The 17,151-nt window shown below is 42.0% G+C and overlaps 1 protein-coding gene across 3 annotated transcripts in view; it reads right to left on the bottom strand.

Moving 5' to 3' along the window:
* Positions 1 to 17,151, bottom strand: part of RALGAPA2 (Ral GTPase activating protein catalytic subunit alpha 2) — a 323,658-nt gene that overhangs the window by 183,931 nt on the left and 122,576 nt on the right. For all 3 annotated transcript variants that reach the window (XM_083175921.1, XM_083175922.1, XM_083175923.1), the window contains 3 exons: positions 10,488 to 10,681; positions 7,380 to 7,478; positions 3,023 to 3,178 (listed from right to left, as the gene is read on the bottom strand). In XM_083175921.1, coding sequence (XP_083032047.1) covers positions 3,023 to 3,178; positions 7,380 to 7,478; positions 10,488 to 10,681 — 449 coding nt within the window. The remainder of the gene's footprint in view (positions 1 to 3,022; positions 3,179 to 7,379; positions 7,479 to 10,487; positions 10,682 to 17,151) is intronic.

Here is a 17,151-nt window from a genome sequence, read left to right as displayed (position 1 = left end):
CACAGTCGACATGGACACAGTTTTAAGTGCAATGCTTCGGGCACGGTGCCTCACTACCCTCGGCACACTATTTTATTCTCCCACCACGCCCTAGTTGATGGTAGGGTGTGAAATACTGCTTGTCAGCAAATGCCAGCTCAAAAAACTGTCAAAAAACCCATGTCGACCTTTTGACTGTCGACCTAGTCCCATGTCGACCTAGACCCCTGTCAACCTATAATCCTGTTGACCCTCCAGTATATCGACCTAATGACTGTCGACCAATCGACCGTATCCTGTTGACGGAGGGCAGCAGCCATTACAGACATAAATATATTTAAATGCAGAAGAGCCATTGTGAGATAAGACAGACATTTAGTTCCGCACATGGGACTGGTATAACTGCCAAATGTTATCCATGGATGCAAATAAGTCTTGAAATTCCAAGAATTGGACAATTGATCTGAGGGGTTCTATTCTGAATTTGGGAACTCTGAGGTGGTTTTGAGATTCAAAATGGGGTGTAAAGGCCCTTCTGGCTTTGGTACAAGGAGCAGGTTGGAGTAGAACCTTTTTCCTCTAAAATGAGGAAGTACAGAAATGATGACTTCTAAAACCGGAAGAGAATTAACAGATCCCATTAGAACTACTCCTTGGTAGGATCTGAGGGAAGGCCAGTGGCAAAACACAGACGACGAGGAAGACCGCCAAGGTCGAGGGTGTATCCTCTGGTAACAATGTTTTGAACCTAAACCTCTTATGAGGAAAGAAGCCACTGTTCGCTGAACACAAGACTGGGTCCCACCCAGAAACCCTCCTGGAGAAGGGAAGTATATCGTGTTTTTTTCACTGGGCTTGAGAGTATGGCAGCCAGATCCGACTTGACATGCTCTAGGTCTTTATCTCCCTTGCAGATAAGAGCACCAAAAGTAAAAAGGTTTATGCTTCAGAGCGGATGAGGGCAGAAATGCTGTCTTACATGCTGCTGCCGCCGCTGCAATTAACTTCTTCTACTATGGAACAAAGTGGACTATACCCATAAAAAGGCTCAGAAAAAAAACTCCAAGGGCTTTTTAGATTCTAGATCCAACTGCAAAGCCAGAGCAAATGTGTGACCGGAGGATGGGATGCCGGCAATCAGAAGTCTAAGAGCGTAATTCTGCTGAAGAGAATCCCGAGTATACTTACCTTCTCCCCCGACCCCCCAGCTGTTTACACAAGCTGCAGACTGGGCTAATCTTGAACACATACCTGTATTAGTAAAGATAGATTTTAATAAAGCATCAAGTTTTCTATCAGTCAAGGCTGCATTTGGTAGAAGAATAGTAGTTGCCTACTGGGGGCGTAGTCTGTTAGCAGGAGGATGAAGATGAAAGGTAAGTATACATCTGGAAGCCTGAAATTTGCGATGCAGCGGATTCCAGGATTTCATTAATAAAACCTCCTGTTATGCAAGAGAAGTAAAGGTAATTAACATATTTTTCTTGTGCTTAAAGAGAGAGGGGTACCCTGTTTGTGAAACCTTTCACTATCCTTGATATAAACTAGGCAGGAATTAACCGCCACAATTAAAGCCTCCATATTGGCAGAGCGGTTTTGATTGTCCATCTGTAGTGAGGACTCTTCAAAGTCAGACTCTTGTGTCTACGCATCTTTCCACAAAGAAGCAGCTTCACAATCAGTGTTATACACCTGCAATTCAGGTGCAGGCAACTGATACCTCTGGGTACATATTACGTTTGGGTATAGAATCTGCAGCAAGGAGAATGAAATCTGTATTAATTCCAGAACATAGCGAGATAACACAGAAACTCATGACGGTTCTACAGAGGGTGGATCTGAACAAGTACCTTGCATTGCCCCTAGATGAGGTTGTCTAGACATGAATAACTGTTGAGACAGTTCCAGCACAGCCTTATAGAGTGTATCAGCCCAAGCTGGTTAGCAGGAGCTGCCAGTAACTGGAGAACTAGCCCTCTGCGGCTCAGTAAATCACGCCTAACAAAGCCCACCCAGAGCTGCAGCCGTGCAGTCCCGAGGCTGATTGAATCTTCCCCCTTCTGTGGTTACTGCATAAATAATTACGGATATTGATGTTGGAGAGAGGGTAAAGGCTCAGTAGTGAATAATTGTTGCCTAATAATTAATATGGAGCTAAGAAATAGATAATACTGTTAAAGCAGTAAATCATCCTAGTGATATCAGTATTAAGATAAGAGAATCTCGGAAAACCTTCCATTAACATATTTTAAGTAGAATAAATGCCTCATACATTCAGAGCTATTTGAAAATCAACTTTTTGGAAGCAAAATTAAAAAAGGTTGCAGTGCTTAACTCCTTGGCCCCCATTCAGCAGAGCTACTGATAGAAACTGGGCTGTGTATATCCCTTATATACACAGGACAAAATAAAATCCCCTGGCACAGAAAATGAGTGACACAGCTTTCAAAACTTAGCAATGAACACGGAAACTCAAGCAAAACCCTACTCCGTGTTCAGCAGGAAGAGCCATTATGCGTGGGAGCTGAGACTTCTTCCTGTCCCTTGGATTCCGAATCCGAGAAATCACATAATCAGGTTACATTGACCTCTTTTATGGATAAAGGGGTACTTTATGGCATTACTGTCACTAGAGAGGAGAAGGTAAAAAAACAACAAGTTTGACACTGTGGTACTTCAATGAATAGAATCGAAATTTTGTAAAGGTTATTGTGTTCTGGCAAGAGAACACTCTTTCAACCCCTATGCTAAGGGGTTTAACCAATGGGAACATTATTATTATTATTATTATTTTAGCTTATTGATATGCTGGAGAATGATGAAAAAGAAAATAGCTGCCTTGTTTTTGTGTGTGATCCCGTTTACCTGTGAATGGAGAGCTAAAGATACTATTTTTATTTATTGCATCACTAGTATTTGCTTGTCATAGACTTCTATGGAAGTGTTACTGGAAGAAACAGTCCCACAGCACTGACAGCTGGGAAATCTGATGCATACAGTAGTATGTGGAATGCAAGGTTCTACAAACAAGTGGTAAACTTACTTGATCTTCGTGAACGAGGCCATTGTGCAGAACTAGATAAAACTGCACCAAGACATCGGAGTTAGGTAGGACATCTTGACGTCTTGTCATCATCCCACATATGAGCTTGTAGGCCTGCAGCTTGCCCTCCTTGAATTCATTCGGCAGGGTAGTGGCCTATTTAGAAAACAAGCGTATTACCACACGAAACATATAAAAATTAAGTATTAAACCAAAAGACATGGCACGAATTAGAAACTTTATTAACATCAGAAACAATGAGCTGACTGCATGATTTTACCAACCTAAAATTAGACATGACCACTGAAAGTCAAAACTACAACATTTGCTATTGTATATTCTATTGTACTTCCTGTACCTGCTACTGACATTTGCAGCAGTTCCAGCACTGTTTCCGGGTTGCAGAAGTCACTATTATTCAATGACGCTGATTCGCCGCTTTTCACGGGGAATGTGTCCTATTTTCGTGCTCCCTGGCGAATTTTTTGACTGGAAAAGTAATTCGCCCTATTCAACACTCAAAATTCACCGACAGCGAATAGTGAACGACGGCCAAATCGCCGTCTATCAGTCGCCGCAATTCACTGATGTTTTCCAATGGGTTTTTCACTGTGATTCGCCGTGAGTGTATTCGTTAGGATGGCAAATTGCTTTCCTATGAATGGTTTTCGCCGTTTGTCACGTGTAGCAATCGCCATCTTTTCAAGGTGATCTGGAATGTTATCTTTTAAAGTATAGTTTTTTTTTTAAATTTGGTGAAGGGGCATGCTATTTTTATTCATGTACACATGAATATATATTTAATTTTAGATTGTGTATATATATATATATATATATATATATATATATTTCCAAGTGCTTAATGAAAAGCGAGGGCACTCACCATAGCAGCAAAAGTCAGCAAGTTTTAATGGTCATACATACTGGTCGACGTTTCGACCCACATGGGGCCTTTGTCAAGACACACAGGGTAAATCCAAAGGTACACCAGAGAAGGCAAAGTAACCTAAGTTACTTTGCCTTCTCTGGTGTACCTTTGGATTTACCCTGTGTGTCTTGACAAAGGCCCCATGTGGGTCGAAACGTCGACCAGTATGTATGACCATTAAAACTTGCTGACTTTTGCTGCTATGGTGAGTGCCCTCGCTTTTCATTAAGCACTTGGAAATATAATTGGCCATCTGGATTGGATGACCTTTGCTGTGCACCCCGTGTTTGGTCCTGACATTTGGATGTGAGTGCGGAGCCTCCTGGCTATATATATATATATATATATATATATATATATATATATATATTATATATATATTTTTATAACACATAACAGCCAGCAGGGGGCCGAGAGCCGCTCATTACATATTCATTTATTGGGCAGTATTCAATGAGGCTGATTCGCCATGTTCTACGGCAGTGGTTCCCAACCCTGGTCCTCAAGTACCCCCAACAGTGCATGTTTTCCAGGTCACCCATCAGGTGCACTCATTATTCAGGCACATTTAAAATGATCCACAGGTGGAGCTAATTATCTCACCTGTGATTCTGTGTGGAGACCTGCAAAACATGCACTGTTGGGGGTACTTGAGGACCAGGGTTGGGAACCACTGTTCTACGGCGTATGTGTGCTATTTTCGTGCTCTAAGGTGAATCTTTTTACTGACAAAGTAAATCACCGGACAATTCGCCGTCTGATAGTCGCCATAATTCACTGTGGTTTTTCAATGTGATTCCCATCTTTTTATGGTGAACCGAACTGTGATCTTTTAAAATAAAGGTTTTTTTATATTATTATTTGGTGTCAAAAAAATCTTTTTTTTTTTTATCTGTGAAGGGGCATGCTATTTTTTTTTCATGTGCTTACTGCACATGAATATATATAAAATTTTAAATTTTTCATAAATTTTCATATTTTCACTTCACACTGCACCCGCTCATTACATATGCACGAGCGGGAGCAGTGCAGCGGCTCCCTACCCCAGTCCCCTGCCAGCTCTCCCGCCTGTGCTCCCTACCCCAGTCCCCTGCCAGCTCTTCTGCTGCCTGTGTCCCCGGGAGCCCTGCTTCTGCCCCACAGTGTCCGGCGCAGGCAGGGAGGCTTCCATCTCCCTGCCTGCCGCCGCCCCCCGAGCGCCGTTAAAACTCGCCGTCATGGGCAGCGAGCCCCTGCGGCATTGAATACGAGGACAGGGAGGGCTGGCAGCGAATGCTCCAGCCCTCTGGAACACGGCGACTGTGCAGCGAATCCTAAACAGGATTCGCTGCACATTGCGATTATTCACATTGAATACTGCCCATTCAATTCACACTGCTCCCGCTCATTACATATGCACGAGCGGGAGCAGTACAGTGGCTCCCTCCCTAATCCTGTCTGTCAGTAGCCCAACAGTCAGAATTCCGACTTTCACGGGCGAAGGAGAATAAAATAGATGGCAAAACCATCGGAATTCAGATGTCGGTGAGTTATACCATACCCGTCACTTCCAGGTTTAGACTTTTAATCCTTATATACCTATCTTTTAACATACCATTCTTAATCTCAAATTAAATTACCATTCCTATGGTAGAATCATCTCCAGACTTTTTAGATCTAACTATTTTCTTCTTCAGATTACATGCCACTTAATTGTATATTAGAACTCTATAATCAGTATAAAAACAAAAATTGAACCAACCCGGAATAAAACAATGTACAGTATAAATAAATTCAAACACTGATGATCCTAGGAAATAAACAGTAAAGACAAAGAGGTGTATTCAATGCTGTCGGCGAACCCCTGACGGCGAGCTATACGGCGAGCAGTGCGAATAGCTCGCCGTCAGAGTATTCAACGCCGTCCCCATCACTCGCCGTTTCCACCTCGCTGAAAAAAACAGTGAGGTGGAAACTGCGAGTGAGGCCATCAAAACGGCAGGGCTCGCCACAAAATGTAGTGGACTTCGCCGTTTAAGGGGATCAGATTTCTCCCAAATGGCGAGAGGGGTTGGACAGCGAGGATGAATTTCCTTACCGAAAATAAACTATCCTTGTCATACAAACCCCCCCTCACGGCCGCATTGAATACACCCCAAAGTTATCAAATGTAAGAAATTATTAAATATAATAAAGACGCTAACAGATGTCAACAATAGCTAGAAAGTCAATGCCTATGGTAGAAAAAATTACAGAAGATTACTTTAGTCACTTTTCGTTCAAAGTTGCATCTTAATTACTTAAGAGTGTACAGTTGCAGCTTAACCCTTTTAGGCCAACATCTCTGTGAGATATATGCAAAATATCTGCTAAAATGCCAGCATCGCTCACATTTATATGAATTCAAATAAAAAAAAATGTTGTGTAAAAAAAAACATTATATTTCCTATAAAAAGTAAACATCTCAGGTCATTATAATGGGATGCAGTTGAAATCCCGGCGGTCGGAATCCCGGCGGTCGGAATCCCGGCACTTTGTCCCGCTATGTCCACGACACCCATAGAGGGAGAATAAATTAGTGTGCCAAGCGTAGCGAGGCACCGGGCCTGCTGCGTGGTGAGCACAGCGAGCCCGCAAGGGAGGGGCGATCCACGCCCCACCCCACCCCACATCAGGATTTCGCCGGTCGGGATTTTGACCGCCGGGATTGCGACTGCCGGGATTTCATACCAATCACATTATAATGAATAAAACTGTTTGCTAGGCAATTTTCACACCAATTTCGACAAACTTACTTGGCACTCAAAGGGTTAAGATACATATTTTAATAAAAGTGTCATGGGGCAGCTAATGGGGCTTACACATGTAGAGATTTTGCTGAATGATCTGAGCATTGCTAGTTCACTCAGCAGGGCCAGTGAAGGGCCAGTGTTCTCCTGATTGGCGATCTAACAAAATGTATCCGGCATGCTGTATCTTAATTGCTATCGCTATGGCCCCTACACATGTTTTCTAATCTAGTAAAATTAAAGGCCCATACACACAGATCGATTAGCTTTTGATTCGATGTTAGATTCCATTTTATTCCCATTCAATTTGGCATTAAATCTGTACTTTTGCATTAGATATCGAATTCGATATACATTCATGGTACATTGAACACATTCGATTTACTAGTTCAAATTCGATATTTCCTTGGCTGCACATTCAATTTAGTTTAGGATTTGATTTCATTTTGCTTCTATAAGCAAAAACGAATCGAAAATCGGGGGAAAAAAAATGATGCATGTGTACAGGGCTTAAGCCAGATCACTTAGCAAATGGCCTGAAATCACCTCATATGTAGGACCTATAAATTACAAAATATGTGGTGCACCAAATGGGGCTGTCTGATGCAATTTGAAGATGAGTATGTGGACAAATTTAAAGTGAACGTATAACATTCCTCACCTTAAACAACCAGGATGCAAACATTCTAAGCGGTGGGATCAAAATAGGTGGCGGTGGTGAAGATTGATTGTCAAGACTGATTGACAGATTGTCTCTAATCTGCAGGTAGAAAATACACAACACAAGTTTACTTGCAGGGCAAAAACCGGGCTTTGCTCTTAAAAATAAGCATGGCAAGCATAAATGTAGTAATCATTTAAACCTAGCGATACATATGAATAAAAGTATAAACATGCTTACTTTTACAAACCTCTCTTACACTGCGTCAACAAGTAGGCTGCTCCAGACAAAGGGAGGTATTCAATAAGGTCCTTTTTGTTTTATGACCAGCACAAAAAAAATGGACTTTCCTATTCAAATGTGCCCATTCTCATATGCTTTTAAGACCTGTTTCATTGCTGCAGTTACACTTTAAAAAAAAAGTCGAATTAGGACTAAAAAATTGTTGAAAATTGCGGCAGTTTCGACAAAAATGTGAAGGGCGCCAAACTTTTCAACAGCTGAAAAGTCAGCACTTTAATGGAATAGGTTAAATGCAAATTCGACCTAAAAACGATTTTTCAATGGTTCAAAAAAAAATCAAGCACGTAATTGAATACCCGCTTACCTGTAAATTTACTAAGGCCTCTATAAATGAAAAGAATTAATGTTACAATAGCAACTAGATTCTATAATTTCTCTATTGCAAGCTACAAAATAATGGACAGAATCTTATTCGTTGCTATGGGTAACATCACCTTATATTTAGAAGCTACAGGGGGGTACTCAATCATGGAAGATCTTTCCGATCCTCGGAAAGATCTGACGGTTTCGCACAAAAAAAGATCAAATTCTCATTAGAGATATTCAATGATCTTTTTGTTCTGACTTTTGAAAATATTACAAAAGTTAGAAAAGACATGGAACAGCGAATCCACATCTTTTTTCGCTAATTTAGTCGCTGTTTCCACGAACGCAGGTTCGGCTTTTCAAGGAGCCGTACCTGCAGCGGCGCGTAAATAAGTCCTGGATGATGCTTCCAAGTATTGGAATTAATGTCCATCAATGAATACCCACCTTAGTAAATGTACCCCTTGTTCTCTGCAGTGTTATAAAAGGAGCAAGTGGAAGATCGAGTGGCATGGAAGACTGAAATAAGGGAGAAGCATGTGGAGGTATTTGGTTGGACTGATGCGAGAATACCAAGTTCTTTTTTTTTAATCATTTATGTTTATGAGTTATGTGACTACAGAAACAGACTGTAGCGAAAAGCCAATAATAACACGGCAAATACAGATTATAGTAAGAGCATAAAATATAGTAGCCATCAAGATATTAACATACAAAGGCTGTTTTGTCTTATTAAATGAAGGGTAATGTGCTTTTGAAGTTTGTAATGCTGCACGTCACCCTTGAAGTTATATGTACAATTTTTTATTCTTTATCGTCACTGTTCACATCAGTCTTTAAACACTGCTGCCATCTACTGATTAAATTGTAAAGTACATTTGACAAGTAGTGAACCAAGACAGGCTGCACTGCTATATAACTTTTCACATTACAGAGGTTTTCACAACTTATGTATTTCCAGATAAAATAAAGATTGTGTATTAAAAAAAGGTGCTATTAAAGAGTGTTTAGAATCTAATGCTGAACCAGAGATTACAACAAGTTTCACAATATTTAAAAAAAAAAAAAAAACGGATTGGTTGGTACTAATAGACTATAGAACAGTATAGCATATAGGAGAGACTGGACCATTATTTTAATGGTGGTTAAGCCACAATATACAGGGTGAAATGTAATAGGATGAGAGATTCAAAAAGTGAGAGATTTGGTAAGAGGCAATCCTTTACACTGCAAAATCACTCTTGTTTTGCAGTGTAGATCAGTGGTTCCCAACCTGGGGTACTAGTACCCCTGGGGGTACTCTGCAGGCCAGTTGGGGGTACTTGAAAATAATATTGGTAATGGCGGAAGAAGTCGTCTCCAGGATAAGTCTCCCATTGCCATGGAGACGGACCCACTGGGAGCTACCTGCGCTGCCACAGGTGGAGGAAGCAGTGGCATTAATCTTACAGGCGTTAGCAGGAACCCCGGAGACAGTACACAGCCAGCAGCCAGACACAGAGGGACTCAATTCCTGACCACACACTACTCCTCAGCTACTCCTTAATATAAGGACACACATACCGCTCACTTCCACTCCACTTGTAAGTACTGTTGATAGTTCAAATTGAGAGGAGGGGGTACTTATAAATGAAAAGCTTAATCAAGGGGTACGGGAGAGAAAAAAGGTTGGGAACCACTGGTGTAGATGATTGCTGCTTTAAAAAAACTGGAAATTTTCTACCAAATCTCTCACTTTTTGAATCTTTCATCCATGAAATTTCGCCCACAGTGTCATTTATATATTTTGGAAGAGAGAAATCAGATGAATTACAAATAACTAGTTGGATGATTGGATGAAAGCTGGTCTAGTGTATGGCCAGCATAGAATACACAATCATACTAAGGACTACCATATTGACAGGGTCACTCCTGATGTTGGACATATACCAACTGCATACTGTATTTGTATGACGTTAAGGATTGAACATACCACTATAAATGATTAATGACAAAGTAATAAAATAGCCATATAAACAGGGTATCCAGTCGACAATCACTAGGTCAACAGCGAGTAGGTTTACACCTAAAAATGAGCTACATAATCTAAGTCAACATTAGCAGAAAGTTGACACAAGCAAAAGGTCAACATGTGAAAAGGTTGACGCATGTGTTTAATGTTTTTTACCAACGTTCTCATACTTTACTATCCCCATGGACATGGAGGGGAAATAAATTAGTGTGCGGAGCACAGCGAGGCACTAGTGCCTTAGCATGATGAGCGCGGAGAGCGATGCAAGGGGACGCGGTACACTTATACGTTGTCCATGTCGACATAAACAACGGAAAACATGAAAAACCGTTTGACCGTTCCACGTGACGACCATATCACTGTCGACCTAGAGTGTTGAACATTTTTAGGTTTTGACCTACTCAATGTCAACCATTAGTGATTGTTAACCTAGACATGGTCTACCATTTATACCGGAACCACCAATAGGACAGTAATAGAAGTCATACCTTTGCTAGCTTGTACCACAGATCATAGAGATAGCAAAAAACCTTGGCATGAATTTTGGTGGACTGAATATTGTTCACATCTCCTAGTATTCCCAAAATCCTCCTCCACAAAACCGCTGCCGAGTCCGGGTGCCAGCCAGACAGGTTGCCTCCAGCTATAATGCTACAGTCCCCAGCAAGGCACTCGCTGCTATCTGGAAGAAGAAAGAGCAAATAGTTATAGTTCTATGTAACAGGGTATCATAAAATTCCAACAAGCCTTTCCCAAGTGTACCCTACGGTACAAGCGTTCTATAAAACTTTCTGCTTTTCTAGTTAATCATATACAGTTGTGCTCATAAGTTTACATACCCTAGCAGAATTTGTGATTTTCTGGCCATTTGTCAGAGAATATGAATGATAACTCACAAACCTTTCTTTCACTCATGGTTAGTTACATTACTTTACATGTATTCTGCGTCCGCTCGCCACACCATATAAAATCAATTCCATGCGTAGTTGGATAGTGGGGGTATGAAATCACCCATGGGTGACTATACAATTAAAAATTGGGTCTTTACAATTAAAAATTGCATCGCATGAATTGTATGCCACTATATTGCATGCGATGCGATGCGATGCAATGCAATGTAAAAATCGGGCGCCCAGATATTACACTAACACAAGAAGAAAAACAATTTGTAGATAGCCCAATAACTGAGATGGAACTCACAACTACTATCAAATCGCTTCCCAATGGCAAAAGTCCTGGCCCTGATGGCTTTGGCCCAGAGTTCTATAAAATGCTCAGTACAGAACTAGTACCCACATTGACCAATCTATATAATCACATCCTCTCTACGGGGATAACACCTATTACAGGGGTTCCCAATCTTTTTTGAATCACGGCACCCTAGAGTTTAGAATTTTTCCACGGCACCCCTAGGCCCAAAAAACTATATATAAAATTAAGTAGATTGTGTTTATATGTGCTTCTTAGGGTCAGTTATGTGTTTAAAGTGCATGATTTGCTTCTGTGTGTACACATATTTTATGATTGGCAGCCACCAGCACTGGTTTTGTCCATAAATAATGATCATGAATAATATGATTTGGTACTGGTCCATCAACCCGTGGCACCCCTGCAAGTGTCCCGAGGCACACCAGGGAGCCACGGCACACAGTTTGGGAACCACTGACCTATTAGATTTAATGAAGCAAAAATTATTGTAATTGCAAAGCCTGGTAAGGACCCTTCATTTACAAATTCATATCGTCCCATCTCGCTCCCAAACCAAGATCTCAAGATATTGACCAAACTCATGGCTAATAGATTGCAGCGATGCCTGACAAACTTGATTTCGCCTGCACAGCTGGGCTTTACCAAAGGGAGACAGTCAGTGCAGGGGATTCGAGTAGCCATTGCGGCAATTTCACATACATACTCTCACCATGAAGAAAACAATATTATTATTAATTTAGACGCAGAAAAAGCATTTGATAAGGTAGCCTGGCCCCACCTGACCAGAGTACTGCAATATCAAGGCTTCGGAAACGCATTCTGCAGACTTATTTCAACCCTATACAATACCCCCACTGCACAAGTATTAGTCAATAATATGCTTTCATCTTCTTTCCAACTGGAGAGAGGAACGAGACAAGGATGCCCACTCTCCCCGCTACTTTTTAATCTAGCACTAGAACCCTTTCTCAGAGTGATCACCCAACAGCAGAAATATTGGTAGGCAACAGAGAACTAAGAGTCATAGCTTTTGCGGATGACCTACTGGTCTTTCTGTCCAACCTAAATCGTGACATTCCCACATTAATATCCACTATTAACAGCTTTTCCTCTTTCGCCGGCTTCACAATTAACTTTGACAAATCAGAAGCTTTGGCCATATTTGACAGAGTGAAATCACATATACACACCTTTTTCCCCTTCAAATGGGCTACAACTAACATTACTTTTCTTGGTATAGGTCTCACCCCACACCCTTGAGACCTATACTCTCACAATATCACTCCAGCATTACATAAAATACAAACAGAACTCACTCTTTGGCAGGATTTACCATTAAATTTGTTGGGCTGCTGCAATTTGGTCAAGATGGCAAGCTTTCCCAAATTGCTCTATGTCTTACAAATGACCCCACTTCTAATAACCAAACCAGATTTGGCATCCCTACGAACTGCTATTACACGTTTTATCTGGCATAGAAAACGCCCAAGAATTAGCTATAGGAAAATGACACAAACACCTTCTAGAGGAGGTACTAATTTACCCAATATCACACAATATAACTTAGCCTGTCTCGCGCGTTATGCCCTGGACTGGATTAAGGCATCTAGTATTTACACAGATGTGACACTAGACTCTCAACTATGCCTCCCCTATTCTCTACCATATCTTTTACATGCTAAACCTTCTCTCCTGAAATCTCTAATGAAAGACAACGTACTCATACTTTCGACTGTGCGGGCTTGGCAGATGATTCGAAAATCTTTAAAACTCCAGCATCACTACTCCCTATTCCTACCTCTGGTAGGTAATTTAGACTTTCAACAGGGATCGGCTCAATCCCCCTTTATAGAATAGAAACGTGCAGGGATTGTAACTCTGCGAAATCTAGTGGATAGCTCCAACAACCCACTCAAGTTTGCAGAGGCTTCACGGAAGTATAATCTACAGCCTAGGCATAGATTTGCATATTTTCAAGCATCCCACTATCTTCGCTCTATACTATCTAAGCTGCACACTCAAGACCTCACAAATCCCCTTGACTCCCTACATCGCACCACACTATATTCCACTTCTATTATCTACTCCCGTATTCGCACAAAACTCGATCCAGAAACAGAGATCCCAGAAATAGTCAAGTGGTCAACCCAAATCCCATCATACTGCCCAGAGGCAATCATGAATTCTTTTCAACTTAATTTGAAATTAATACCGGCAAGTACATATCAAGAAATGGCATATAAGATGCTCCATAGAGCATACCTGTCGCCCAAAAAACAACATATCATGGGTCTTTCAACAGATTCTAAATGCCCTAAATGCTCTACAGTAAATGCTGATATCCTGCATTGCTTCTGGGGATGCCAACACATCCAGAAATTCTGGAAGGACCTTTGCTCTTATGGCACAACAACACTAAACATTTCTTTCCAATGTACCATCTCTTGGGCACTCTTTGGATGCTTGGCTGATCAACCCCAAATTCCCAAATATACTAAGAAGCTGGTGATGATCCTATCTGCAGAGGGTAGAAAAGCTGTACTGCAGCAATGGATTCATACTACTGCTCCCAATGTCGACATGGCTACGACGAGACTCTTATTTCTATTCAGCATAGATTGGCTCGAGACTACCTTACACAAGGAAAAACTGACACCTTCCCTCTTCCGATGTTGGGAAAAATTTATACAAACTCTACCCCCCCAAACTAAAATAGCAATACGTAACTGTTTCCAACATACTACATGGTATTCTTACCAACTACTAGATAATAATGATCCTATCTCCCTTTAAACAATCACCACACCATTCCCTATATTTTGTCTAACCTATATTGGATGGATTTTCTATGGATGGATCGATGGCTCACGGATGTGGATTGAGGGTGATATGTTATCTTTCATTTTGTTTAGCATTGTTAACTACTCTAGTTATAGTTTAAGTTAAATATAAAAATACTCATGTTTCATGCTATAATATCAAGACATTTTGGCACCTTTTGGTACACACCATATCTTACTATGGAATTTTGTTATGTAGAGCATACATCAACGAATACCAAGCTGATATGACACTCTGTTTCTGTTATAACTTTCTGTCACAATATTAACCAAGGAAACTCACAGAGACAGTACAACTTTAATATCCTTTAATATCGATTTACATGTATTATACATTGTCGGACTATCAAAGCCCTCACTGTACAGATATTTGATGTTTCAAAGTCTCTGGCTCTTTATGTAATATGTCTGATGTGCTGACCCTTAATAAAAACTTTTTGGAAAAAAGAAGTGGAAATGAGGAATTCTGTAGAAACCAAATCACGTTCAGGTAGCCACAGGAAAATTGTTTGGGATGCAAAGAAAAATACACAAATATCTTCAGCTGAAATACAGGACTCTGTGAAAAAAGTGGTGTGGTTGTTTCAAAATGCACAGTAAGGAGGCATTTGAAGAAATATGGGCTGCATAGTCGAGTCGCCACAAGAAAGCCATTACTATGCAAATGCCACAAAGCATCCCCACTTACAATACTCCAAACAGCACAGAGACAAACCTCAAAACTTCTGCAACAAAGGCCCTTATTCAGATCTGATCGCAGTACAAATTTGTTCTCAAAATGGGCAAAAACCATGTGAACTACAGGTGGGGCTGATGTAACATGTGCACAGAGAGTTACATTTGGGTGGGGTGTGTTGAAACTGAAATCTAAATTGCAGTGTAAAAATAATGCAGCTAGTATTTACCATGCACAGAAACAAAATAACTCGCACAACTTTAACTCTCTATACATGTTACATGTGCCCCCACTGCAGTGCACATGGTTTTGCCCATTTTGAGAACAAATTTGTACTGCAATCAGATCTGAATAAGGGCCAAAGTCATTTGGAGTGATGAGACCAAAATGTAACTTTTTGGCTACAACCACAAACATTACATTCGGAGAGGAGTCAGCAAGGCCAATGATGAGAGGTACATATTCTTTGACAAATGGCCCGAAAATCACAAATTCTGCTAGGGTATGTAAACTTATGAGCACAACTGTAAATACTTTTTCAAGACAAAACATGCAACGTTTTCTATTACAGTTGAGCAAATAACTGTACGCTAATCCCAGGAGTCCTCATTCTAAAATATTGTGGGCCATGCCAGATAGAGAAGAAAGCAAAAATTCAAAACAGATCTGTGAGACTCTAATAGTCACTTCTAACATCTTTCCTGCTAAGGACTAGTTGACTAGTTTGTACCCGGCTACAACCTGGGTGCGACTCGGCTTGCAAACCCATTCACACTAGTGTCCCCACCCGGCATAATGCCGGGCGGGTGACGTCATCGGGAGGTGGGGTCGGGGAGATGAGAGCATTGTAGTGAACGGAACCCGTGTCGCATCGACCCTGGTTACCCGTTTACACTACTCAGTGACACAGGTTGAACCCGTGTTCAACCCTGGTCGCTACCTGGGTAGAAATGCCGGGTCTCACGACCTGGGTTATTTCTACAGGAAGCGTTTCCACCTGCCTAAAATACTGGGCAAAAACCCAGGATATTTAGGCTAGTGGAAAAGGGCTATAAGAAACTCCTTGCAATAGATTTACTAAAGGGTAAATGTATGTTATTGGTATTATTATTATTTATGAAAATTGGATGAGTAACAAGAGGTGTTTCTTGTACCATTGAGTAAAGACTCAGCCTACACAGCAATATTCCTCGTCCCCCAGGACACTAAGAGGGGTCTATCCCCTTGCTGAGTAGCACTGAGCCATTCCTGGTAGTACTCACCAGTGAATACCAGGAATATAATTCAAAAACCAGTGGCATCTACCCAAACACATAATATAGAAATAAGGAGCAAGTAGGGCGTGGCCTGACAGAGAGAGAGAAGCTGCTTGTCAACGGAGCTCCGACTGGGGAGACTAAAAAGCACCCCTAAAACCTACTCTACCCGTCCCTGTGTCCCTATTCGTTAGAGGTGGGCTCCCTCTCACCTCTGGAGAGCCTGCTGGGAAGCGCTGCGGAGGCGGGGGTCCCGTTTTCGGGTCCCTGCGGACTGCGGCCTAACACATCCAGAAGCCGGGACCTCGAGTTGCCGCCTGGACCGCCGCTGAGCTCCCGCTCAGAGAAGTGCGGCGATACAACCCTGGAGGCGGCATCGCGTATCTGGTGACCCTCCGTGTGGTCCCCTGGTGCCGCCGGACCCCTGCGAGAGCCTGTACCAGCCCCATATTGAAGGTAGGAGCTGCCTAGGCCTCCGTCTCCCCGGACGGCGGCCATCTTGGTATCCGGAGACGCCGGAGCTGCGCCTCCTACCACCCCCTATTTCACCCAGGGAGCCCACCCGGACCACCTGCGGAGTGGGCGCTACCCACCTCACCCACACAGGGCCCCTAGCCCCATTAAAGTGCCTCTATCCCCAGCCAAATAGCGCAACAAAGAGCGGCGGCCATATTGGATGTGGCATCTGATCGTCTGCTATACCCCTGGGAGAGCTGTGGGAGAAGGCCACTGCAGTATATGCCTCAAAGTAGTACTGACAGGTTGGTCTGAGGACCTTTAAATTGTTTCACACTGCAGGCTCCTGTCCCACTGCAGTACTGTATATGCCTCAAAGTATTGCTGACAGGCTGGTCAGAGGTCCTTTAAATTGTTTCACACTGCAGGCTCCTGTCCCTTTTCTCTGCCTGTCAATCTGCTGCAGATCCATTAAACTATGACAATGGCTGCAGGGATATACCCACTATGCTAGCCCCCTAATCCGTACCACCCCACGGTGTCTACTTAAATACGGCAAGGCCTTCCTTATATAACAGCTTCCAGCGGAGGACTCACTTGGATACTATAGTTTTCACTGCACACAGGAGCGGTACTCTCCCCATCTGAGTCCCACTGTTATCAAGTTATGCCACCCAAGAAGAGTAAAATGCCAAAGACTGTCTCACAGGTGCCC

Source organism: Crinia signifera, chromosome 3 (genome assembly GCF_055691185.1).
Source record: "Crinia signifera chromosome 3, ASM5569118v1, whole genome shotgun sequence".
Taxonomy (NCBI): domain Eukaryota; kingdom Metazoa; phylum Chordata; class Amphibia; order Anura; family Myobatrachidae; genus Crinia; species Crinia signifera.
The sequence above is the reverse complement of the archived record's forward strand: the minus strand, read 5'-3'. Positions and strand labels throughout refer to the sequence as shown.